The 27,774-nt window shown below is 33.3% G+C and overlaps 4 protein-coding genes across 7 annotated transcripts; 1 reads left to right on the top strand and 3 right to left on the bottom strand.

The window, feature by feature from the left end:
• Positions 1–16,494: 16,494 nt before the first annotated feature.
• LOC107840009 (glycine-rich RNA-binding protein RZ1A) lies at positions 16,495–19,854 on the top strand. Of its 4 annotated transcripts, none has more exons than XM_016683699.2 (4): positions 16,495–16,660; positions 17,779–17,907; positions 18,968–19,479; positions 19,571–19,854. In XM_016683699.2, exons 2-3 carry the CDS (start codon positions 17,797–17,799, stop codon positions 19,463–19,465), a joined length of 609 nt encoding a protein of 202 aa, XP_016539185.1. In that variant the 5' UTR covers positions 16,495–16,660; positions 17,779–17,796; the 3' UTR covers positions 19,466–19,479; positions 19,571–19,854.
• A 1,311-nt stretch (positions 19,855–21,165) lies between these two features.
• On the bottom strand, positions 21,166–22,540 carry LOC107840008 (vacuolar iron transporter homolog 4). The gene has a single exon (XM_016683697.2). It carries the CDS (start codon positions 22,538–22,540, stop codon positions 21,908–21,910), a length of 633 nt encoding a protein of 210 aa, XP_016539183.2. The 3' UTR covers positions 21,166–21,907.
• LOC107879888 (vacuolar iron transporter homolog 4) lies at positions 21,166–25,347 on the bottom strand. The gene has a single exon (XM_047394908.1). The coding sequence runs from the start codon at positions 24,960–24,962 to the stop codon at positions 24,303–24,305; it is 660 nt and encodes a 219-aa protein (XP_047250864.1). The 5' UTR covers positions 24,963–25,347; the 3' UTR covers positions 21,166–24,302.
• Positions 25,348–26,396: 1,049 nt separating this feature from the next.
• On the bottom strand, positions 26,397–27,719 carry LOC107879887 (vacuolar iron transporter homolog 4). Its single transcript, XM_016726817.2, has one exon. It carries the CDS (start codon positions 27,618–27,620, stop codon positions 26,973–26,975), a length of 648 nt encoding a protein of 215 aa, XP_016582303.1. The 5' UTR covers positions 27,621–27,719; the 3' UTR covers positions 26,397–26,972.
• Positions 27,720–27,774: the final 55 nt, after the last annotated feature.

Raw genomic sequence — 27,774 nt, 5'->3', positions numbered from 1 at the left:
CTTTCTTGTCCAGGGATTTTAATTTTCATTTGCTAGGTGATACACTTCTTAAATTGAACCATCACTCCTAAGAGACGTACCTTTTAGTCGAGTTATTTCTCGTGATTCCTATAAGGCGTATCTTTTAGTCGAGTCATCTCCCTTGATTCCTATCAGACGTACCTTTTAGTCAAATCATTCCCTTTGATTCCTATAAGACGTACCTTTTAGTTGAGTCATTCCCTTTGATTCCTATAAGACGTACCTTTTAATCAAGTCATATCCCTTGACTTTTAGAAGACGTATCTTTTAGTTGAGTCATCTCCTTTGATTCCTAAGACGTACCTTTTAGTTGAGTCATTCCCTTTGACTTCTATAAGACTGACCTTTTAATCGAGTCATCTCCCTTGACTCTTAGAAGACGTACCTTTTAGTTGAGTCATATCCTTTGATTCCTATAAGAAGTACCTTTTAGTTGAGTCATTCCCATTGATTCCTAAGATGTACCTTTTAGTTGAGTCATTCCCCTTGATTCCTATAAGACGTACCTTTTAGTTGAGTCATTCCCCTTTGATTCCTATAATACGTACCTTTTAGTCGAGTTATCTCCCTTGATTTCTATAGGACGTACCTTTTAGTTGAGTGATTCCCCTTGATTCCTATAAGACGTACCTTTTTAGTCGAGTCATCCCCTTTGATTCTTATAAGACTTACCTCTTAGTCGAGTCATCCCCCTTGATTCCTATAAGGCATACCTTTAGTCGAGTCATCTCCCTTGATTCCTATAAGACGTAACATTTAGTCGAGTCATTTCCCTTGACCCCTAGAAGACATACCTTTTAATCGAGTCGTTCCCTTTGACCCCTAGAAGACGTACCTTTTAGTCGAGTCATTCCCTTGACCCCTAGAAGACGTATCTTTTAGTCGAGTCATTTCGCTTGATTCCTATAAGACATACCTTTTAGTCAAGTCATCCCCTTTGAGTCATATCCCTTGATTCCTATAAGACGTACCTTTTAGTCAAGTCATTTCCCTTTGACCCCTAGAAGATGTACTTTTTAGTCGAGTCATTCCCTTGATTCCTATAAGACGTACCTTTTAGTCGAGTCATTCCCCTTGATTCCTATAAGACGTACCTTTTAGTTGAGTCATCCCCCTTGATTCCTATAAGACGTGCCTTTTAGTCGAGTCATCCCCTTTGATTCCTATAAGACGTACCTTTTAGTCGAGTCATCCCCCTTGATTCCTATAAGACGTGCCTTTTAGTCGAGTCATCCCCTTTGATTCCTATAAGATATACCTTTTAGTCGAGTCATTCCCCTTGATTCTTATAAGACATACCTTTTAGTCGAGTTATTCCCCGTGACTCCTATAAGGCATACCTTTTAGTCGAATCACTCTAATTAACTCATAGAAGATGCATTTCTTTGTGTGGGATAATTTGCTTTTTAGTTTTGATGTGATTTCAGGAGCCCGCCTGAAGAACAGGGCGAATACATGAAAAGTCAAGCAACAGGGTGAAGAAATTGAAAGGCAAGCAACAAGTTGAAGAAATTGCAATTCAAGAGCCCGCCTGAAGAACAGGGTGATGAAGTAGCGAGTCAGGAGTCAAGGAAAGCTACATAGATAGAGTTTTTGTAATTTCATTTATGTTTTTAACTTGTAATTTTTATTTTTGATGTAATGACAGAGCCGCGGATCGGAACCTCAACGGGACCTCACTCGACTCTCCAACTCGGTTGTCCTTCTTCCTTTTATTTCTTCCTTTGAATAATGGTCGGATAAAAATTCTGTCTCGTTATCTACTTCTTTGTATGAAAACACTTTGTATTTACATGCAAAGAGGGACATGATGTAGACACGTAATTTTGTCCCTCCTCGAAAGCATTTTTACCATTTACCCCATCTTACCACGTTTCTTATCTGCGTGGTAATTTTTCTACAAGAAAAAAATAAATTAAATAATCACTTCATCATTTTATTTATTTATTTTTATCTTTATCCCATTTAACAAATCATAACAAATTTTATCTTCTTTTAAACATCCAACAATCTCTCCAATTAAAAGAGGACACATCACCACCTAATACCCTCCTACCCTACCTACCCACGTGACCCCCTCCTCACATTTCTTGTCCACAAAGAAAAAAGGGATAAACATACACACTACAAAAAAAGGGCCCCACTGTAACCAATTCACACATCACCCTCAATGAAATTCCATCATAACAAACCCATGCCCATTATATACGTGCAGATCATGACAAAAGAAAAAAAAGAGAGGGGGCCCACGTGATTGATAATCAATTTTCATTCTTGAATGGAATATATACGCACACATCATATAGAAAAGGGGGGACTTTCCTTCTTCTTCACAAAAAACTCACCCTCACAATTCTCATCCTCACGCACAGCACACACACTCCATTTGTCTCTTCTTCACATTGCACACATACGCGTAAAAATCGAGAGAGGGAGACAGTGACTGGAGAAATGGATGGATAAGAAAAATAAAGGCGAGAGAGAGAGATTGAAGGAGGGAGATTAAGAAGAGAGCGAGAGATTGAGAGTGAAAAACAAAGGGGATTGATAGAAAAACAAGGATAAAAGGTCCGACGGGGAGGTAAACTGTAAGCTACAGAGGTCGTCGGAGCTCCGGTGATGCAAAAACACTGATTCCGAGCTCCACAGTCATCAAATATGTCTAGAAACGTCACCAACGACAACCAGTGACCACCTACGGTACTGGTTTGGGGATTTGGATTCGTTCTGTCTCGACCCGTTCATTGTGCTTCATGGGTACTATTTTGGGTTTGCTCAGTTTTGGGGTTTGCTCAAGTTGGCAGATTTGAGTTGAGTTTGTCGGATCGATTCGTGAATTTGGTTCCAGTCCGTTGGCAACATCAACAATTTGGCGTTGAAATAAACTTGAGGTCCATTTTTTATCTCTTTTTCCATAATTTTGTAATGTTTACGTGAATGATTGAGTGAATTGTTGTTTGTTTTGATCCGGTGTTTAATTTTCGTAATTACGGATTGCATGATGAAATGGAATATTGTTTTAGAATTAAAGTTGATTGTTTGGGGACGAAATTCAAAATTGATAAAAAACAAACGTTAATTTATTTTGATTCAATGATGTCATTGATGTGATAATGCCATGATAGATCGAGCTCGGGTAGGCAAATACTAAGTTTGAGTAGGCAAATTGTAAAAAATGAAAGATGGTGATTTGTTGAATGTGTGAATATTTGTTGAATGGTTTTATTTACCGCATTTGAATCAATTGTATTCATTTAGCCGGGGAATGCCCCAAAGCCATTTGTATTTATTCATCGGAGAATGCCCCGAGGTAACTTGTACCCAGAGGATGTTCGTGATGAAGGCCCGAGGCATCGGGTAAAGTATTGGAGCATAGTTTAGGATTAGTGTAGGTTTACTTTTTAGTACCTTTTTTATTTCGGGTTATTATAATTAGAATGGACATTATATTTTTGGATTTGTTTTATTTCGTGTGTTTGATTGATTGTTTTTGTGTTTTGTGTGGTTTATATATTTGTAATGTCAAATTGGCCGATATGCTCCACCAAGCAACCGTGGTCGAACCACGGGATCGGGGGGTGCCTAACACCTTCCCCTCGGTCAACAGAATTCCTTAGCCGGAATCTCTGTTCGCGAATCAGTTTTAAAGAGTCAAACAGTTTTGAAAAGGATATCCAAAGGTGTCTTGGCACTGGCGACTCTGAGTTTTGAATATAAAAGGTCCTTTTCGAAACAGATTTTCAATCATTTGTCACTTTAATAATAAAAATCCTTTCGAAACTTTAAAATATGAATCTTTCGAGTTAAAAAAAAAGGGTGTGACACATGCATCGTCACATAACAAATATTCAATGAATCAACATTACAACAACAACAGGTCAAACAGTGGTCACAAATAAACCACATAACCATCAAGAGTATCAACCGTATTGTAAACATCCACAGAATCAACACAAATACATACACACATGCTATGAGACTTATTTTTGCCCAAATAGTCATGACCTGCAGGGAACAATCTATGTTCATGTACCGTACCGGCGTGGTACCCGATCCAACATATACATATCCGTACCAGTATGGTACCCTATCCAATATATACATATCCGTACCGGCGTGATACCCGATCCAACATATACACATCCGTACCGGCGTGGTACCCGATCCAACATATAAATATTCATACCGGCGTGGTACCTGATTCAACATATAAATATCCGTACCGGCGTGGTACCCGATCCAACATATAAATATCCGTACCCGCGTGGTACCCGATCCAACATACACATATTCGTACCACCGTGATGCCCGATCCAACATATAAATGTCCGTACCGGCGTAGTACCCAATCCAACATATAAATATCCGTACCAGCGTGGTACTCGATCCAACTTAAACAAGTAATATCAATGTCAAATTTAAACTACCTGACAACATACAACACAATTACCAAGTTTACAAGTACACTTGAAGTCATAAGACAATTCCATCAAGTAAATTTTCAATAATCATTTATACACACATCAATAGTCCAAACATCAACAATTTCAAGCATATCCGAATACCAATCAACAAGTATCTAATTTAGGAGCATACACACAATTAAGTTGAGTCTAAAATCCAATTAAACCGTAACCTACCTCAACTGAAGAATTCAAATGTCACTAGTCCACAAATGCCTTGCCCTTCCTCAAAGTTTCGAAACGTTCAAAATCTGTTCCAACATAATATATACTCTCCGTAAAAATACGAATCTAATAATACTCTTTCCATAAATTCTTACTCTAAAAACTTAGGCCGTTAACCTAATTTATTCATGATCATATAACATAAAACATAAGACCATTAAAATAACGAGAAAGACAGTACGTTCCAGGCCTATTGAAAACATTAACATACCGAATTGAGGTTGGCTTGACTAAGGGTTGACTATTATCGGGTTTAACTTTTTCAAACTCAATAACCCCATTAATGACTTAAATTACGTTCGAATACTCAAGAATATCGATACTACTCACTACTGTAAGTCATAAATTATGTATTCAAACTATGGAGAGCGCTAAAATAAAAATTTCACAAACGACCGGGAGAGTCGTTACATTATACTTATCAACACGAGACACACGTGCAAAGCACGTACACTTGACTAGTGTTTATATATACATATGAGTTTGATTTGCAAAAGGAATCTACTAGTCTAAATAAGAGTAATTTATGGAAAAGGAATCTAATGCTTTAAATAAGAGTAATTTATGTAAAATAAATTTAGTGCTTTAAATACATAGATAATTATTTCTTATTTAACTCAACTGATTTGAGTAAAAGAAAGGTAGTACATCTCGTTTTATATGTATTTTAGTAGCAACACTTCTATAAAATCCTAAATACAAGTTGTTATTTCAGGTAATTATGAAACAGTTGTTATGAAACTCCTAATTATGAGTTTAAATTTGTTACTTATGAAATTTTCCCTATTATTATGATGTCGTTCCCATTTGTTATAAGTACAGTGTGAGTGCAAAATTAATTAAAAAATGTCCTTATATAAGTTAATTACTTTAATCATGGTTCAATTATAACTCTATTCTTTATTTATTTTAGGCAAAAAAAGGTATACGTTTTAAAGTTATAAAAGTAAAACTAATAATTTGAAATTTCTTACCTTATATAAGTTGTTATTTTACATATAATACATTTAATATTGGTAAATAATTGGAAATTTTTCAGAAATAGTGGTACTTTGCTATAAAATCCTCCTTCCATAGCCATATTTTACATAATTAACATTTATAGCCGTTGTATTTGATTTTATTCACTTCTACTCAGTGGTCTATATTCATAAAAAACATAAATACACTACATATTTAGTCTCGCAAAAAACATTATCATTATTTTTTTTGCATTTTTTAATTTTTTTCTTTTTTTCTGTTTTTCCCGTTTTTCTTCTTCTTTTTTCTATTTTAATTTTTTTCGTTCCTTTCTTTTTGTTTTTTTTCTTTTTTCCTCTCTTTAATCTCTAACTTCTATTTTCCTTTCTTCTTTTCTTTTCTTGTTTGATTTTTTTTTATTTTCTTTTTTGTACTTATTTTCTTTATCATATTTTTTGTTCTATTTTATATTTTTTGCATTTTCAAAAAATATGACTAGTTGAGCACAAATCATAGATGATAACGTAAATACCATAATTATTTATTGTATTTGTAGTCACACCATCATTTATATTCTTGTATTCATTGATACAACTGTATTTGTATTTGTATTTGTATTTGTATTTGTATTTTAAAGTTCGCGCTTGTATTTATATTTTTATAGTTCACATTTGTATTTGTATTTGTTAGTTTGCACCATCATTTATATTTTATATAATTCAACTATTTTTTCTTTTATAATTGACTACATATTATATTTATATTATGATTTTATTGTGTTTGTGTATTTAGATTATACTTGTATTTATATTCTATTTTTTGTCGATACCTTTTTATTTTTTAAGAATTATTTTGTATTTGTATTTGTAAGTTGATTGCATATTGTATTTAGCAGTAATTATGTACAATTTATCATTTGTATTTGTATACAAACAAGTAAATGCATTAATTGTATTTTCTTGATTCTAAAATATATAAATATGTAATGTATCATTTGATACAAATGTACTGTTTTATATTTGTATATCAAATTTATCATTCATATTTATAAATAAACAAATATCACTTGATACGAGTACAATTACAAACAAATGAAACAAATGGTTTTACAAATACAAATACAATATGTATTTGTATAAAAATTTGAATTGTATTTATTTGTATCAATAAATACAGTTCGTATCAATAAATACAAATAATTATTCGTAGAAAGAAAATCAATTGTTCCTTTTCAATAATTAAAAAATACAAATGATAGTTCACACTTGTATTTGTATTTGAATTTTATAATTTGCACTTGCATTTGTGTTTGCTAGTTCCCACAAATGAAAAGAAGGAGAAAAAATGAGAGAAAAAGAAGGAGAGTAATAGAAAATAGAGAGAGAGAGAAAAAAAATGAGAGAAAAAGAAGGAGAGTAATAGAAAAGAAAAAATGAAAAGGAAAAAAAGAAAAAGAAAAAAAAATGGCAAAAAAAAAAGAAAAAAAACAAAAAAAAAAAAAAAAAAAAATGAAGAAAAAAAATTGAAAAAGAAAAAAAAAGAGGAGAATAATAGAAAATAGAAAAAGAGATAAAATACATGAGAGGACTATAAATTATAATTAGAAATAATTAATAGATAAGAGGGGGCTATGAATTATAATTAATTGAAACTTATGCTAAATAGGGTAATTAGAAGTTTATGTTTGCTAAGATATGTAGTTATCCTTAAATAATTTATGAAATAAAAATAAATCTCTTCATATCTAGGTAATTTCTTTTTTGAAGAAAAAGATTTAAACTATTATAAATTGAGAATCCATCTTTTCTAACAATACAACTACATTGATAATATAGTTCTCAAATAGAATACTTTTCTACTGTTTCTTTTATCGAAGAAAAAAAACACACAATTTCCCCAGCTAGGGTGTAAGCTCCCCTCTATGTATGACATGAAATAAAAATTTCATGTATTTGACGATTTTGAGTTTTGAACTATAAAAAAATCAGGTTCTAGCGTGAGGGTCAATGTTGAAGATGAGGCAAAAATATGTTATTTCAAAGATAATACAGAACTATATGTCTCATGGGCATCATCAATAAAGCTTTAAAAGTTTATAATTATCAAAATTAATTTGTATCAAGAATTTTAGGGTAAATGTGCAACGCACGTTTTCACAAGGGGAAAGGACAAAAATAATATTTAAAACTAAAATAACACCACAAAAATAGCACCCATAGTTAAATACCCAGTAAATAGCCATCGGCATAACCTTAACTCAGCCAACCTCTTTTTCCAACAAAAAAAGGTAGTAAAACAGTACCGAGTACACATAATAAAATGCAATACACAAAATAAGATTGGTACCTCTAAACAGAGCAAAACATGGTCCAACCTATTAAATTTATCTTAAAATTCAACCTAGACTTTTTTGGCTTCTTTTTAAAGATTCTACTCTTTTTTATTCTTTTTAAACAATTGAGTAATTATTTTTTTTTCAGATTATTTTGCATTCACCAACATTATTAAAATAACATACTATTTATTTTATTTTGTTTTACTTATTTATACAATAAAATACAATACCATAGACTTTTAATATAATACAAATGTTAAAGATATATATTTATATATAATAACGATACAGTTTCTATATATATACATATTCTACATAATAATTATAGCATTTTTATACACATTTTATACAATTTTTAACTACAATTATTAGTTAGATACATATTTTAGACGACTCTATATAGTTTTTACATGCATTCTAAAAATGTATCAATCTAGTATAAGAGTATCAATTGAGTATATGGACATTGCAAGTGTATCAATATAATATAAAAGTGTATTAATGTGGTATAAAAGAGTATCAATTGGGTATAGGAACTGCATGTGCTTGCATAGAATTTCCTTTCTCTTTTTTTAAAAAGTGTATCAGTATAGTATAAAAGTGTATCAATGTGGTATAAAAGCGTATCAATTGAGTATAAAGACTGCATGTGCCCAATTGGGCCAAATAACTAAAAAAGGGAATTACTTTAGCCGACTGGCTACAACATGTCCACCTTTTCAATTATGGGTCATTTTTTAAAATAATGGTCATCCCATGTCCTTTTTCCTTTTCATAAACTAGTATATGTGTGTGTATGTACGAAGTATATAGAAATTATATAATTATTGTACATGCCAATTTTTGTCCTTCCTTTTACTATTTGTGTGTTCACACAACTTAATAACTACTGAGTAGTATCTAATTTTTTCTCAAATCAGAATAGGAAGTAGAAGTTTAAATGAGTTTGTTATTTTTTAACCTTTTGCTCAATTTTTTAAATTAGGTTATTGTTAAAGCATTTTTTTAGAAAATAATATTTTTAATAAGAAGTAATTTGTAGGAATAACTACATAACTTAGCAAACATAAATTCATAATTACCTTATCTAGCCTAAGTTTCAATTACTTACAATCCATAGCCCCCTCTTGCCTATTAATTATCTCTAATTACAATTCTTAGCCTCTCTCGTGTATTTTCTCTATTTTCTATAACTCTTTTTTTTTTTAAGTTTTTTTCTTTATTTTTTCTCTTTTTTTTTTGTTTTCTTTTTCTGTTATGGAATAATAAAGAACAAAGAAGAATAGTAGAGAGAAAATAGATAGTAATTCTTATTTCTCACCAACATAGATCATGGTGCAGTGGATGGGGCTGCTTCACCTTTAACCAGAGGTCGAGGGGTCGACCCTGGGTATGGATAAAACTCTGTTGGGAGTGCTGCCACCTTAATGGGCCCTGCAACGCGCGATCCGGATTAGTTGGGGCTCTAATGCAGGCACCGAATACTGGATGGAAAACCAAAAAAAAAAAATTATTTATCTTGAGGGATGATTTACAACGAGGGAAAACTCCTTTATTTATAGGAAAAAACTAACATTGGGGTTTGTAACTTTTTCATAAATAGACATACAAATATATGGTAAAGTAGACATTCACTAAATATGGTACATTTATAACACTCCCCCTTGAATGTCTAATTGATAGATAATACCCATATATGCTGTCTCATTAAAATTCTCACAAGGAAATCCCAATAGGATAAAACTTCGTAAGGGAAAAAGAGTACAACGCGTATTAACTCCCCTAATGAGAACATCCTTGAACCTTTGCATTTCGATCTTGTGTGTCATTTTCTTGAAAGTTGCAATTGAAGGAGACTTGGTGAATAAATCAGCCTCATTGTTACTTGAACGAATCTGTTGCATGTTAATATCACCATTCTTTTGGAGCTTATGTATCTAAAAAAAACTTTGATGAAATGTTCTTCGTTCTATCTCCTTTTATGGATCCTCCCTTAAGTTGTGCTATGCATGCTGCATTATCTTCATATAAGATTGTGGGTATATTGTCACATTTCAAATAACATTTTTCTCAAATGAGATGTATCATGCCTCAACCATATAAATTCTCAGCTTGCTTCATGAATACCTGTTATCTCAGCATGGTTCCATGAAGTGGCTACGATAGACTACTTTGTATATCTCCAAGATATTGTAGTACCACCACATATGAACATATAGCCTATTTAAGACCGAGCTTTATGTAGGTCAGATAAGTACCCAACATCAATATGACAAACAAGATCGGAATTGCAAACTTGCTAACAAATTAACTGAAAAAGGCTATATCGGGTCTTATAGTATTTGCAAAATATATTAGTGCATCAATTGCACTAAGATATGTCACTTCATAACCAAGGAGTTCCTCATTCTTTTCTTGAGATCAGAATGAATCCTTATTCAATTTTGCATGTTTCTCATTTAAGCAAAAATTCTATTGCTTTTGAAGACTCTTCAAAGGTTCCAATGATACTCAAATCATCAAATTATCTCTTATGAGGATAATAAAAAGTTTCGCAGAAACTTTATATGCTTCAGGCATTTTGAATCCTTTAGGGATTTTCATATGGATTTTTGTCAAGTGACAATAGCCAACATGTCAAGTGTGACATCTTCAAGTGTCTGGACTGCAAATCAAATAAGTTTTATATTTATCAAAATGCATCCTTTCGTGTCATTTAATAAATATTTCCACGTCAGCATGCTTAAATAAACGTAGAATTCGGATCCTCGTAATATTTTATAATATTTTGTCAATATTGTATCAAAGATATTATCTATGATATATCATTTTATATCAGTTCACAATGTGACATAACATTTTGAGATCTCATCACTTCATTATTTTCAGGTACCTAAACCTCTCATAAGGTTTCATGAAGTGTTATGTCATAGGCTCTTCAAGAGCACATTGCCTTCTTATTATGATTATTTTCTCCATATCTTTTTTCAAGGATTATTTCATTTGGAATCGATTGTCTACTACTCTTCACGCCATGCATAGACTTTATCCTTTAGGGACACAAAATAGGAGTACTTGCAGCTTAATATGAGATACTTTCGACATTTTGACTTGAATTATCTTTTGAATGAGGATCTGATGATAATTCCTAACATATTTCATAGCTACTTATAATCTCCCCCTTGTGTTATAAAAACTAACACACATCCTCTATCTTCTTTGAGAAATACATCTTTGTGCATCATGGTATATTTGTTAATTGTATACCGCATATCAAAACTATTAGATGAAATAGTTGGTTCCTGGCCTTGAACCAATTGAGAGGGAAGAAATAATCATAATTTATTAATCTAATACGTACAAGTCTTATTGTATGCAACATGTCATATTTCAGACCAACACATGAAGCTTTGTTCTCATTAGCAATGCTTTAGCTATTTATCGAAGGCATTCAATGCCAACCCATTTTCATTAAGATGAATTGTCTTGATTGCACAATCTGAAAGTTATGCTCTTAACTCAATTTTATTGAGCAAACAACTTTATGAATGTCAAACTGCAGGTTGACAATAAATATACATGTGATTATCTTATTGATGCATTATTTCAATATATCACATGAAAGGTGAATGAGCCCTTATTCACCTTTTATATTTTTCAGATTTTGAGGGATCCAATCCAGTAATTAGTTGGTCCAACTAACTTATCATGAGAACAAACAACATGAATAATTCTTGAAGAATTTTCTAATTCTTCATTACATGTCCAATACTCAATATGCACATTTTCGGGATGTCATAATCGTTCATGTCAACTTATGAACTTTTATTCTAGCAAACTCCAAGTTTACCATGACATGTACCTTTTTACTTTAGTAATTTCAGATTTACTATTACATGAATAAATTTCAGATTACTACTTTAGAAGTAGATTTCAAAATAACTCTTCTCGGTTATTCTACCTCATTCGGAGATGAGTTGTGAAGTCATCACAATCAAGTTCACGTTTGTTGATAAGCTTCACTAAATATTATTACATTCACCCAGGGAATATATCTATGCTTATAACAATTAAAATTTTCATTCCTATGAACATTGGCGGATCTACCCTTTGTCGAGGGGGTTCATCCGAATCTTCTTCGACGAAAAATTATGCTATATATGCATGATTAAAATTATTTTTTATGTATATATATATTAGACGTTGAACCCCTTCAGTTAGTTCGTATGTTCCCTTATGAACTCCCTTCTTGAATGTTTTGGCTCCGCCACTGCCAATAAATGAAATACAATCGTGTCTTAATCCTATCAAATTAATAGATTATAACCTCCTTTATGATATTGCTACTTCAGGAGCAAATCAAGGTATACATATGATGTAGAAAATTTTTCTCTAACATATCTTATGATCATAATACGTGCGTGAGAATATTATCACTTTTGATGATCATTATCATATTGTCCCTCCACACGTATATTCGTGCGTTCAATCACTTGTCTTCTTTCAAACATATTATGCACTGCTATCATATACACTTCAAGAATGAAGTAAGTTGTCATATTTCATACTTATCATATATTGCTACCACATTCACTTCATGGAATGGAGCATATTCAATTGGACATGTTTCATGACTTTTTATTAAAAACACATTATTTTGCCTTAGCCATTATAATATCATCAATATGGATCATTGAGATTCAAACTCAACGTCTTACCCATATAAAGGTGTCTTAGGCATAAATTGATGAGACTTAAACCCAATATATTATCATCCCTTTTGATAATATTATTCTTGAGGAATAAGTTTAAAACATAAATGGTTCCAAACCAATTTTTTTTCTCAAATCCAATAATAATTATATTATTAGTAACAAAAGACAAATAACATAAGGAATTACTAACATTGAAATTACCTTTAGATTTATAGTCTCACCTTATTTGACAGAGTTTCATGCTGATAACGTGTTATGAAACAATAAAGAACAAAGAAGAAGAGTAGAGAGAGAATAGATAGTAATTCTTATTTCTCTTGAGGGATGATTTACAATGAGGGAAAACCCCTTTATTTATAGGGAAAACTAACACTGAGGTTTGTAACTTTTTCATAAATAGACATGCAAATATATGATAAAGTAAGTATTCACTATATATGGTAAAGTAAACATTCACTATATCTGGTACATTTATAACACTTGTTTTCTGTTTTTTTTTTCTCGATTTCTATTACTCTTCTTCTTTTTTTTTCTGTATTTTTTCTCACATTTTTTTCCGTTTTTTCCTTTTTTTCCTTTTCATTTGTGTGAACTAGCAAATACAAATATAAGTACGAACTATAAAATACAGATATAAATGTGAACTATAACATATAAATACAAGTGCGAACTATAAAATACAAATAAAATGCGAACTATAACATATAGATACAAGTGTAAACTATAAAATACAAATACAAATGCGAACTATAACATACAAATTCAAACTATAACATACAAATACAAGTACGGACTATAAAATACAAATACAAATACAAATACAAGTGTGAACTATAAAATACAAATACAAATACGAACTATCATTTGTATTTTTTAATTATTGATAGTGAATGCTTGATTTTCTTTCTATGAATACTTTTTTGTATTTATTGATAAAAATAAATATAATTTAATTTTTTATACAAATACAATATATACAAATACATATTGTATTTGTATTTATAAAATCGTTTGTTTCATTTGTTTGTAATTATATTTATATCAAGTGATATTTATTTATTTACAAATACGAATGATAATTTTGACAATACCAAACGGTACATTCATATCAAATCATACATTACATATTTATATATTTTAGAATGAAGAAAATATAATTAATTCATTTACTTGTTTGTTTATAAATACAAATAATAAATTATACATAATCACGGCTAAATACAAGCAATCAACTTACAAATACAAATACAAAATAATTCTTTAAAAATAAAAAGGCATAAACGAAAATAGAATACAAATACAAAATAATTCTTTAAAAATAAAAAGGCATCAACAAAAATAGAATACAAATACAATTATAATCTAAATATACAAACACAATAAAAACACAACACAAATATAGTCCAATATAATACACAGTCAATTATAAAATATAAGTATAAAACAGTTCTTTAAAATACAAGTGTGAATTATATAAAATATAAATGATAGTGCGAACTAACAAATACAAATATAAGTGTGAACTATAAAATACAAATACAAATGTGAACTGCAAAATACAAATACAAACGAAAACTTTAAATTACAAATATAGTTGTATTAATAAATATAAAAATATAAATGACGGTGTGACTACAAATATGATAAACAATTATGGTATTTATGTTATCATCCATGACTTGTGTTCGAGTAGTCATATTTTTCGAAAATACAAAAATATAAAATAGAACAAAAAAAATGATAAAGAAAATAAGTACAAAAAAGAAAACAAAAAAAATCAATGAGAAAAAGAAAAAAAGAAAGATAAATAGAAGTTAAGAGATAGAAGAGAGAAAAAAAAATTAAAAAGAAAAAATGAAAAAAGAAAAGAAAAAAGAAGAAGAATAAGTGAGGAAAACACACCAAATAAATATAAAAAATAATAAAAAATGATAGTGTTTTTGACGAGACTAAATATGTAGCGTATTTATATTCTTTTATGAATACAGATCACCGAGTAAAAGTGAATACAACGGCTGTGAATTGAATACATCGGCTAAATAGGTATTGTATTTATATTTTATATGAATACAGATGATTGATAAAACCGAATACAGTGGGCGTAAATTGAATACAATGGCTATAAATGGTAATTATGTAAAATAAGGTTATGAAAGTTGAGTTTTACAGCAACGTATAGCTATTTCTGAAAGATCCCCTAATTTGTATTAGGCCAACCAAATCTTTTTTTTTTTTTTTCGAGCATCTATTTTGGCCAAGCTTTTAAAAGGAATTTTCTGTAAAAAAAATGCTTTTAAGTGTATTTTTCTCAAAATTTTTTTTGAGAAAGACTATTACTTTTTCTTTAGCTATAAAAACTAACATTTCTTACTTCTTTCAGTTTCAGCAATTATTTTGGCGTTACAGCTTAATAATCACTTTTGGCCTCTCAACACTTTGACCAAAGAAGCTACTTGACTCATATAGGGTCTCAATTACATAAATATTTGTGTAAATTAGTTAATTCCAAATAAACCATAATGCTAAGGGACAAGTTGCTAATATAACCGAACATTACAAGGTTATTTAGGCCTCGTTTGGCCATGAAAATAAAAAAAGAAAAGAGCAGAAATGATACTTTAAATTAAATTATTTTCACAAAAATGTTCATGAAATTGAAATTTCACTTTCTAGTCATTTCAATTTGATGACTTGTTCTATATTGTTTCTACACACCTTCTATACAGTTTCTATACATTTCTTATACATATAAATATTCTATACAAAAATTATACAATTTCGATATATAATTTATACAATAATTGTATATTTTTTTTTACACATTTTTTACTACAATTATATAATTTTTATACACTTTCTATATATTTTATACATTCTATACATATATCTTATATGGATACATATTCTATATAATAATTATACCATTTTTATATAATTATATTTAATTATTATTTTTAAATAATAAAAAAAAGCAAAATATTTTTTAGTTAAAAAATTTATTGCAAAAAAAAATAAAATTTTAAAAGGGCAGAATGACCCAAGTTGAAAATTATATCAGTATTATATATGAACTGTATCTGAACTACATGGGTTAAGGTGACCCAAATTGAGAAAGAATAGGAAATGACCATAAAGTGAGATTCTTTTTCCGACTGGACATTTTTTGTCCATATGCCGAAACTTGGACTATTTTTTTTAAAAAGGCTACACAATGTCTTTTTCCCAAATAATATTCACTTTATTTGGTATTTTTATAGTTGAAAATAAATAAAGCACCTTCGGGTGTGGTTGAGTTGGTTTGAGGGGAGACTTCCAGAGCGGAGTTCGCGGTATCGAACCTCCCTAATGCCTTCTCAATTTATCTCGTCGCACGGGGTTTACCTAGTGCGGTTTACATCTCCTCTGTGGTTTACGTGCGATTGCATAGGAGGGATTTACCCAGTGTGCACAAAGTGCTCACCTGAAGAGTAGAGACTGTGGTAGAAATTGCAGCGGTTGCGGGTTCTCCTAGGATTCAAAAAAAAAAAGTTGAAAATAAAATTGAAGTCGTGTTTAGGCATAATATTTTCAAAAATATTTTAGACCTTGAATAGATTTTTTTAAGCGATAGAAAAAAACGAGTCCCAAAAAGTTGAGGTATTTTTTAAAAAATCAAAAATTGTGAAAAAATATTTTGAAATATGTTTTTGATTTTCATGGCCAAATAAATATTTTGAAATAAAATAAAATATACTTCGAAATATTATGAACAATAGTTATAGTTGTGTAGAGAAAAATAAAAATTAATTTAAGTAAAATAAAATTAGGTTTTGCACCCACTGTGACCCGATTCTTCTAGATTGTTTTTTTTTCCCTCTTTTTAGCACAACGCTACCAAGACTTTACTCCTATCTCTGCGTATCATAGCCGCTCTCTCAACTTTCTCTTCATTCTTCTCTAAGGTACCAATTAATTTGTACTCACAATTACCTACAATTTTTTGGTTCTTACTAGTATCTAATTTCTTTTACGATCTGTGTATAAGATCTAATTTATTTTGCGCTGTCTGAAGCTTTAATTATTAATTAGGGCAATTGGTGATTTGGGGTTTGATAAAAATGTGAAATTGACATACCCATGTTCTTTTCTTGATTTATTTCTCTTGAGAAAATTATCTGTACTATCTGTGTTTCAATTTGTACTTTATTGGCCGATAAAATAGAAGATAAATGATTTTTACTCAAGGTATCCCGTGTAATTGGATTTGCTACACTTGGTATGTCGTTGTTTATCCTGTGTAATTGGTCGAGGTCGGTGCGGACACTACGTTCTTTAAAAATAAAGATAACGATTTTTCTCTATTGATCGCTGGATCCCATATTTTTCAAGAGGAATAAAGAACTCACCTCATGTTAGTGTTGAAGAATGACTCATGTATCTTTGTTCTCTCGATATTATATATTCTTGGCTATATTGGTGATGTGCACAATTTGATGTGGTGAACAGTATGCTAAGCAGTTAAGTAGTTAATACTGATGGGTATTATTAACTAAGTTAGAGGTGATAGATTGGGACTGTGGGCTTGTGAGTTCTTTTTCTTGTTTGCATATGATTAATCTGTACAAATTTAGAAATATTTGTCCACGTTCCACACATAGGAAGGATGTTCATTTCTTTATTGGTGTCTGCCAAATGGTAGGGTTTACAAAATGATTTTGGTGGTTGATGTGCTTTCTGTGTAGGACATAAAAGCAAATTGTTCAAACTCATGAACTTTGTGACAAATTGGAGTATACTATTATTAAGATACTATGTAGAGGATTATGTTGTTCAAGATCTGTCCCATTGAATTGTATTTTCATTCTTTGTTCTTGATGATTATATAGAGCTCTTTACTTGTTTGTCTAAGCTTATTATTGTCCGAGGCAGACAAAATGGATCTAATATTGTAGTCCACATAAGCATGGCCGATATCATAACTGAGTTAACCTTTCTGTGCACCTGTTGTGGCTCTTGGCTTGACTTCGCGCCTCTCTCTTTCCTCCACAATCTCTGTTTCTCTCTATTTCTTTTTCAGTAGCAGCAATCTGTTTCAGAAATGTCGGAGGAAGACGAATATCGTTGTTTTATCGGTAACTTGTCATGGTCAACTTCTGATCGAGGATTAAAAGACGCATTTGAGAAGTTCGGCAATCTTGTTGATGCAAAGGTGAGGATGGTTGATTTTTAGGTTGTTTTCCAATTCGTTAATTTGTCAGAGCATTGTTTTTCCTTTTCTCTTTTCTTTATCTTATTTTTTGTTCTTGTTTATTGCTGCTGGGCTAATCTTTTGTGTCCAGTTTGTTATTCAGGATTTCACCCTATCCTTTAGACTAGTATTAGACCATTCTTACTTGCAAATTCCTTCCTGTAAAGGAGGGATGACTGTTTTGACTACTTTCATCTTATCTTCCTTCTACCTGCTTGTTAGTGCACCTATTTTGATCTCTTTGGGTGAAAAATTCAAATCTTCCGAGTAATTTCTTACTCTTGCTAGGAAGAATTATGAATTAGTTGAATTTTATCCTTGGTTTGTTGAATTTTTCGTCGAGCGACTCTGGCTATAGTGTATTTTTTTTTTGCATGAAGAAGTGAGGTTGCTGTGCCTGAGTTTGGGACTTGTTGAAATCAGTGCCAAAAGCTCTGTACATATTTTTCATTGGTAAATAAGATCTCTTAATTGATCCATAAACAAATTCTTACTCTTGCACTTTGAATTCTATAGCTGCCTTTGTGCTGATATCACTGAAATCGTAGTTCTGATTTCACTCCCAACTTCTAATGAGTGAAGGAGGTAATCAGTGTCTTTTTCCATGGATGCACAGATATATCGTCCGGGGCTTTGTGGAAAAGGTTTTCAGCTTCATGATAGCTATTAAAAGTTCTGCAATTCTGGAACTTTCATAGAGCTTTCCTTTTAGGCAGAATGAGATCCCTTAAACTCATGATAAAGAAATAGTTAATTTCGGAAAATGTAGCTTAAGGTATTGCATCGGACAAGTATCAAAATTTAAGTTTAGATGCGAGAATAAATGAGAATGTGAGTTGTTCTTGTCAGACTTCAGCAATTCATTAGAAGGTTTCTGTGTGTTATGAATTCTGTGATAAGAATTCAAATAGTAGTTGTCTACCTCTGTTTTCTCTCATTTTCTTATTTCGTTTCCTGCTTTCTATTTTCCTTTTTCTGGATGTTAAATTTCTTTCCAATGTCCCTATCCGTTTTGGTTCAGGTTGTACTTGACAAGTTCTCTGGCCGATCTCGTGGATTTGGTTTTGTTACGTTTGATGATAAGAGAGCAATGGAAGATGCCATTGAAGCAATGAATGGAATGGACTTAGACGGTCGTGCTATTACTGTAGACAAAGCCCAGCCTCAACAAGGTTCAGGTAGAGATTTTGATAATGATCGACCTCGTGACCGTGACCGTGACCGAGATCGCGGTCGTGATCGCGATCGTGGTGGCCGTGATTATGGAGGTGGGCGGGGATCTGGTGGAGATTGCTATAATTGTGGTAAGCCAGGACACTTTGCCAGAGAATGCCCTAGTGAAGGAGGTAGAGGTGGTCGGTATGGCGGCGGTGGTGGTAGAGGTGGACCTGACAGGAACGGAGATCGATATGGTAGCCGCAGCAGCAGAGACGGCGGTGGTCGTGATGGAGGTGATCGTTATAACCGTGATCGCTCTGGGCCATATGATCGTCGCAGTTCTGGAGGCTATCGAGGCTGATGCTTTAAATTGTGGTAGGCTTTTAGATTTCTTGAGTTTCAAATCTGATGTTCACCGTATTCTCTTACTCAAGAGCTGATTAAACTTCAATTCTTTCTGATGCAGCTGAAGAGTTAAGAGTCCTACAAGCTGGATGCAAATGATTTGGTGTATGTCTATTTGGTGCCTTGTTTCCCTGGCCTGTCAGCGGAATCGTTTGAGCTCTTGAGACCTGGCTGTTATAAACTACTTTCTATGTCCGTAAATGTTCGATAACGTGGTTTTATTGGGATCTTATGCTTGCTTACTTTGCAAATTTGAATATGGCCTCACACTTTTGAATGGCACTGTGGTTGCTGGTTATTTGCTTACATGGTTTGGAAATTTGAAAACTGTTGTTTGATGCTGGATTCATAATGTTCTTGCATGGAAATCACACCTCTGAAACTTTGCCTTGTGATTGATGGGTCTGATGAATTACCTGAACTTAGTAGTGGTGATCAAATACCTGGGCCTGCAGGTATTCATGTCTAATTGGAATGTAGAGCTGGATTAGGAGTGGCCTTTTTTGTTGTGTTCTTGTAAAATCTCTTTAACAGTTAATTGGAGTTAACCAGGTAATTATTCCATTAATCCCACCTCCATTAGTCCATTCCAGGTTCTCAGCTGTTATGATATTAATTTTGTTAACCTTTTGGCAGGCTGTTTTGTTCCTTTGGCCTTTTTTGGGTATATGACTGGCTCTCTTGCTAGTTTTGTACATTTAAATTTTGTAATTGCGAAAGCATTTTGACAAGTGAGAATGCTTCTGCATGGAAAGATCATCAGTGGAAGAGTTAGTTTCCTGTTAGATGGAAAGATGTTTAGATACTCTTGAAGAGCAGCAGTTGGGGGTCCATTAATTTGTCCTTTGGTGTTGCTCTTTCACGGGGAGGTTCTTGTTCTTTTCCTTGTAGTCTCGGTCTCAAGTACCAAATGTGTTCGAAACCAATTTCAGCCAGGCTTCATTTCCCAGTCAGCTCTGGTTCTTGGTATCTCCTTTTCTCGACGTGACAGATAGTTCTGTCGTTGAACTCCAATTGGAAATTTTGACCTATTTTGAGTCACCAGTGGATTGAAGAGGGAAGTGTTTTTTGAGTCTTTTTCTGCCCCTTTCCTTTTTCTTAATGGGAAGCAATTCAGAATTTAAATTTCAGGAAATATTTTTGGAGCTGGGAATTTATCCCCTTTTTTGGTTTCTGAATTTGTGCTGGGAGCTTCATCATCTGACTGTAGCTTATGATCCATTTCCCTTGTGCTTATAGTCTTGGGTAAACGAGCTGTATGTATTCTTAGATGATCTGTTTGCAAACTTATATATTTCTTTTATTATTTTGTAGATCTATTTGTGTCATTGCTTATATACAGGTTTGTTCTTTTTCTCCGAAGTTATATTGTAGGAAAAGATTTAAGAAATTGGGAAAGTAGTGCTTAAAAATGTGGTTTATAGTGTATATCTCTATGGAGGAGATGGAGCATGAAATGCACTTGGAGAATTATAACGTTCGTCCTCTATGATGATGATCTTGGGACTTCCCTCCAGGAAATTAGTATGTGATGATTGTGTTTGGCTGCTAATTTTTGACTTGGTCCTTTCAATACGAAGTTTGCTGTTTCATCAGCTTGAGCTCTCCTATGCGCTTATTTATACGGTTCTGAATTTACTAGTGCTGCCTTCAGTCGTCGGTTTTTTAGTTTCTGTTTTTTTTTTTTTTTTGGTGTATTAAAAAAAGGAATGGTTATTTCTTCAATAGGAATCATCTTTGGGAAAGCATATTGGTGCAGTTTTGTCTTATACCAACGTGTAGGTATTATTCGTGATAGCTGAAGTCCCAGGCTTGTTCAGTTACGAGCCATTTCTGGATGCAGAAACTAAGTCCTAGTCCTAATTACTCCTTTGAAAGTGAATTTTGTTGGCTTGGGACCTTGTGAAATTATGTGGATTCAGAATCAACACTTTTTGGAAACCTTGCTAAGATTCGAAGTTCTGAAAATTGCATTATGGATATATATGTATTTTACATGAAGATGTAAAGGCATAATGGGGGGAAAGATTTGATGCTGTGGAATATAGGAGGGTTAATTAGTGAAATGTAAAGACTGATTTAATACCTTCGACCTTTATGGTAGTTGAATGAACCTAAGAAACGAGATTTAATTTATTTGAAGCAAAAGACACAATTCAAGCCATTTAGCGGTCCTCTGTCATTTCATTAAAAGATAAGCATCTTGCATACCTTAATTCGTCTAGCTAGCACCACATATATACAATACAAGTAACGTGGATCAAATTGTTGTAATACGAAAACACATCGATTCTGAAAACTCATCAATGAAATTCTATGATTGCTCAGTTTTTTTGCTAATAGTATTATTATCCATGAAATTCATTCAACTGTGTGCGAAGTAACATGATTTTAAGCACTAGGTAAAGGGACAAGAATAAAAATTTCCTAACACATCCCCACGCCAGTAGAGGCCGTCTGTTTGGACAGTCAAAAGGAAATGGCCATAGCCATTCAGACACCAATTAAAACTCTGGCACAAGATTTCACCGTATGACTTCTTTACAAAAAAGCACCAATTCAACCAAATGCTAACGATGCCCAAGATCACTGCAGCCACAATCACAGCCAGCCTAAGCTTATGGTTAGATATGAATCCCGCAGCAAGAATTGGCATTATGCCCCCTATTGAAAATGCAACAGCTGAGGCTAGGCCTGCTAGAAAAGGATTTGTCAGTCCTTCGTTCCTGTGTTCGTTTTCTTCTTGCTGTACATGATGAGAGTGTGCAGATACAAACTCCCCTATGGCCATGCTACAGGCACCAACAGACAACCATGCAAAGCCGACAAGGATCATGGTGTTTACGTCTTTTTGGACAGCTCCAACACCCATCATCAAAGATGCAGTTGAAACCAATCCATCACTGGCTCCTAACACAGCGGCTCGAAGCCATTGTGTCATCTGGGAGTGGTCAAAATCCTCTTCAGGGACTTGGTTTTGGTTGTCCTGTTTATTAGGGATGGTAATTTGGACATGGTCTTGAGTAGCCATGAAGGAGTTTTCTAAGGAATTGTTTTGGAAAATTGAAGGGCTTGTGGTTTATGAAGATGTAATCTCCCTTCTATATAGGACAGGATGACTAAAGTTTAATCAGTCTGGGGCAGAAAGTGGAGCCATTAAAAAAATTAGTAGTGTGGTGAGCACAAGGCTTTGTGGCACTTTTTGAGTCTTTTCTCTCTTTTTGCTGATTGCATGCTTGCCAAAACCTTTTGCTTTTTTTATTAACACATCTCTAACTTAGCAAAATGAATCTGCAAGTTTCATATATATATTTTTCCTCCTTTCTGGTCCCCATCTCTTCTGGTGAAACGACCTTATATCTGGTGACAATTCTTCAAGGATGGGTCTGTAAGGACCACATTATCTTGCAAATTACCTTTGAATTCACTGTGTAATGATGCAACTACCTTTTACGCTCATTACATAGTAATTCTGTTTCAAGGAATAAAGGCCATAGGAATTCTGTTTCAGTACTGTTGCAAATTATGAAATGGATTCATTGAAAATGGAATGCATTATAGGAAATCACTTGCATGAATACTTTTGTATATAAAATAGGGTGGAGTGTGCTCTCCACACTTAGGCTGAGAAGGCAAAAATTATACTGTTCCATCCACAAAGAGGCTACAAGCTCTTCATTTTTTAAATGGAGTTATTTTTAAAATGCTACTGATTTTAGACCAAAAAAAACTTGAAGAATCCACTAACTGAACACGTAGCTCGTTTAACAGATGTTTGGCAGTCGGTTTACTTTATCCTTTTATGGGGTGTGCTCTAGCTAAGAAAGCAAAACATTCAAGTATTCCAGCAAGTGTGCCATCCACATAAAGGCCACAAGCTCTCTCACTCAAGAATTCATAAGAGACTCATTAAGGCCAAAAGCATTATAATCCACTAAGAGATTAGATAATATATTAGCACCATTTCTTCTATTTCTCAAACCATTTGGCTGATTCAAGATTTGGCAACTGAGATTTGTGCAAGTCGCGAATAAAAATAGGAGTAGAAAATTTAAATGGTTGAAACTGAGGCAGGTCTTAACACTCATCATTCAACAAAAAAGTAAGACACGCACCATATACATAGTAACAAATTCGATTAGCCAACTTTCTTAGCTTGCACCATATACATAGTAGCAAATTTGATTAATGGTTTTTCTTAGCTTGTACCGTACACATAGTAAAAAATTCGATTAATGTTTCTTGCCAATTATTTAGCTTGCTTTACATAGATAGTGGCAAATGGTTAACACATTTTGTTAATAGACTGTTAATGCAATTGTCACCCCGAATACATTCATCATCAAGCGGTGAGGCTGTGGGATTGGGTTGCTTCTTGAATAGAGTGCTTTCAAATTTATAAATCACTTGAAATCATGTTTGAGTGCTTAAACGATTAATTTGTTAATTAGAGTGAAATAGGTATAGATGATGCCTCATTTAGCAAGAAGCTACATGGTGCAAACTAGATTCATCAGTAGCATGTTACTTCACCTAATTGGACTGCATGTCTGCTACGAAAGAGTTCAATAAAGATTTGATGATGCCAACCATATTAAAGAAGCAAGATTACGGGTACATAAATTTCAGAAAACGCGTTACTATCATTCATTCAAACCAGAACCATTACAGAAAGAGATATCTTCCATTTATTCTATTCTTATCCTGGAAGTAAGGAACACAAGTACACAACAGATATTTGCTAAAAGAGATGATTCTGGACTGGGAATAGGGACAGGAACATAACGATCCGGTCACATCTCCATGCCAGCAGTGCCTATCAGTTTTGTAAGTCCGAAGGTAATAGCCATAGCCATCCAGCCACCAATTAAAACTCTGGCACAAGACCTCGCTGCAGGACTTTTCCCAAGAATAGCACCAACCCCTCCAAATACAAACAATCCCAAGCTCACTGCCGCCACCACCACGCCCATCCTCACCTTATGGTTAGATATAAATCCAGCAGCAAGAATTGGTATTATGCCACCCAATGAAAATGCAACAGCAGAAGCTACGGCTGCCAGAAGTGGATTTGGCAGTCCTTCCTTCTTGTCTTCTTCTTCTTGCTGCTCATGATGATTCTGTCCTTTTATTTTGGTCTCTCTCTTAATTTGAGCTAACTCTATATCTAGTTGAGAGTACACAGAAACAAACTCTCCTATCGCCATGCTACAAGCACCAGCAAACAACGCTGCAAAACCGACTAGGATCATGGCGTTAATGTCTTTCTGGACAGCTCCAACACCCATCATTAGAGATGCAGTCGTAACCAATCCATCAGTGGCTCCTAATGTAGCAGCTCGAAGCCATTGTGACCTTTGGGAGTAGTCAGAGTCCTCTTCAGGTACTTGTTTTTTGTTATGGTTATCGCTTTCTTTAATGGCAGTAAGTTGAACATTGTTTTGAGCAGCCATGAAGTAAAATTTAAGGAATTGTTTGAGAAGGAATGATTGATTTCTTGAATAGGGATTCTTTGTTTTTGAAGATACAATCCCCCCCTCTGATGGTTATATATAGGGCAGTATGACTAATAAACAATCAACCTGAGCAGAAAGCTGAGTGCCATAAAATAATATTAGTGTGTTGAGCACAAGTCAGTTTTGCATTTGATCTCCTTTTAATTTCTGATTGTGTGCTTTCTAGAGCCTTGCATTTGTTTATTAACAGATTCGAAACTTTGCAAAATGAATCTACAATTTCATATTTTCATTTGATTCACCATCTTTCTGGTAAAATCTCATTTTCCAGTGACCATTCCTAAAAGGTGCCCTGTGAATATGGAATGCCGTATAGGAAATCACTTGCATGCATCATGCATGAATCTCCAGAGATACGGGACGTACTTTCTTTGGTATATAAAAATAAGGTGGAGTGTGCTCTCCACATTAACGCTGAGAAGGCGAAGAATATAGTATTCCAGAGAGTGTGCCATCCATACAAAGGCCACAAGCTCTTCATTTTTTTAATGCAGAATTTTAAGAAAGTTTCTTACTTTGGACCAAATTTATCCACCAAGAGAACACCTATCTCATATAACAGCAGTGTAGGAAAGCACTTGATTGAATAGAGATATGAGAGATATTTTTTTGCATTATATAATTTTTGGGTGCTGTGTGCTTTCGACGCTAGAGGTTAAAGGAAAATATTAAGAGTATACCAAGAAGTGTGCCATTCACACAAAGCACACACGCTCTAATTAGTTTCTTTCTCTCTTTTCTGATCCACAATGAAGTGGAAGTTACTATCTTAAGGCCATAAACTCTAAATCCACTAACAAATCCACCATCTTCAAGAAGGTTGAGGGTTGAAGGTTGAAACTCATTTTTTTTTCAAATTAAATTATACACGCTAATAATATTTACACTACCAGTGCAATTGAACTAATTATAGCAAGTTAGTACTGTATATTCTAATTTAACATATCAGACTTGCTATTAAGAGTTTAGTAAAAAAATTGTATACAACATGTGAATGCACGGAACGTAAATTCACGCGTTGAATGAACCTCACGATATAAAAAAATTCTCATCATAAAGACGATAGAACAGTTACTAGCTCGTTTCTGTCTAAGTAGGATTATGGGGCATAAGAAGGCAGCATATTTCAAGACTTTGCAATATGAGGAATTGGGTCTTGTCAACATTGTATGTCTTGAGGGTTTTAACAAACAAGTCTTTGTTGGACAGTAGTTACTCTTTCTAGCTTGTCACAGATAGAAGTAATCTAGTCAAAGAGTAACATCCAGTCAAAAGATCTGTCAGGCTCTATTTGGGACTGCTTAGATTTTGGAAAATATATACTTCTAAATGTATGGAAGACATAGAGATTTCAAGTGCTTAAGTTCTTGGCATATTATTTATCTCAAGGTTGATTTATGTGGAAAACTAACAAGCTTTTACCTTCAATTTTCTGTTGTGAACAGTCTTGAAATTGGCCAAGGCTGATTATCCTTCCGTTTGTTCTCTTAATTGTCGTGAATTAATATGATAAAGGTGTCAATCTTAAGCCCAGGAAAAGAAAGGCTGCCTTTAGTTATTGACAATTAGTCAAGTTGAGTCCTCTTATTAATGGTTCATCGGGAACTCGGGTCTGAATAGAGAAAATGTTTTTAGAAGATCTGATATAGCCTTACCGCAACATTATTTGTAATTGAGGCGTTGTTCTTGTTTATTAATCAGCATTTTGATGAAATTTTAGATATCAGCAGTTGATGATGTCTAGCATATCATAACTAAGTAGAAAGTTATTTGTTATAGCTAGTATTTTTCAGTAGTAAAATGGATATATTTTTAGACAACACTTCAATACCATTTTTTGAGTGACTCCCAGAATCATTACAGAAAAGGAGATTTAATTGGACATGCATGATGCATCATTGACTTCTTAAGCAGATTATTCTGAACTAGGAAAAGGAAAAAGGATAGTCAAAACTCCATGCCAGTAGTAGAGCTAATCAGTTTGGTGAGCCCAAAGGTAATGGCCATAGCCATCCAGCCACCAATTAAAACTCTGGCGCAAGATTTCACTATAGGACTTTTGCCCAAGAAAGCACCAATTCCTCCAAATGCAAACAATGCTAAGCTCACTGCAGCCACAATCACAGCCAGCCTCACCCTATGGCTTGCTATAAATGCAGAAGCAAGAATTGGCACAATGGCACCCAATGAAAATGCAATAGCCGAGGCTACAGCTGCCTGAAATGGACTTGGCAGTTGTTCCTTGTTACCTTCGTCATCTTCTTGGTTTTGTCCTCCTGTCTCTTTATCTCTCTTTATTTGAGCTCGCTCTATGTCTAGTTGAGAGTATACAGAGACAAACTCTCCTATGGCCATGCTACAAGCACCGGCAAATAGGCCTGCAAATCCAGTAAGTATCATGGCCTTTACATCTTTTTGGACAGCTCCAACACCCATCATCAAGGATGCAATTGAGACTAATCCATCATTGGCACCTAAAACAGCGGCACGAACCCATTGTGCTCTTTGAGAGTAGTCAAAATCCCCCTCAGGGGTTTGCTTTTGGTCATTATGGTCTTTAGGAATGGTGATTTGGACTTGGTTATGAGCAGCCATTGAGGAAGTTATAAGTACTTGTTAGTTAAAGAAGAAGCAGCAAATTTTTCTTCAAGATGGGTGCTGTATGAAGACCTGGTCATTGTTATTTATAGAGTAAGATGATTAAAAAAGCAATTAAAACTGTCCATTAGTGGTACCATAAAATAATGTG

The sequence above is a fragment of the Capsicum annuum genome, chromosome 8 (genome assembly GCF_002878395.1).
Source record: "Capsicum annuum cultivar UCD-10X-F1 chromosome 8, UCD10Xv1.1, whole genome shotgun sequence".
Classification (NCBI taxonomy): domain Eukaryota; kingdom Viridiplantae; phylum Streptophyta; class Magnoliopsida; order Solanales; family Solanaceae; genus Capsicum; species Capsicum annuum.
The sequence above is the reverse complement of the archived record's forward strand: the minus strand, read 5'-3'. Positions and strand labels throughout refer to the sequence as shown.

Excerpts from the sequence above, each read along its gene's own strand:
- LOC107840009 (XM_016683699.2), top strand. The coding sequence starts at position 17,797 with ATGTCGGAGGAAGACGAATATCGTTGTTTTATCGGTAACTTGTCATGG. Across the intron at positions 17,908-18,967 it reads GCAATCTTGTTGATGCAAAG|GTTGTACTTGACAAGTTCTC; the intron begins GTGAGGATGGTT and ends GTTTTGGTTCAG.
- LOC107879887 (XM_016726817.2), bottom strand. The coding sequence starts at position 27,620 with ATGGCTGCTCATAACCAAGTCCAAATCACCATTCCTAAAGACCATAAT.
- LOC107879888 (XM_047394908.1), bottom strand. The coding sequence starts at position 24,962 with ATGGCTGCTCAAAACAATGTTCAACTTACTGCCATTAAAGAAAGCGAT.
- LOC107840008 (XM_016683697.2), bottom strand. The coding sequence starts at position 22,540 with ATGGCTACTCAAGACCATGTCCAAATTACCATCCCTAATAAACAGGAC.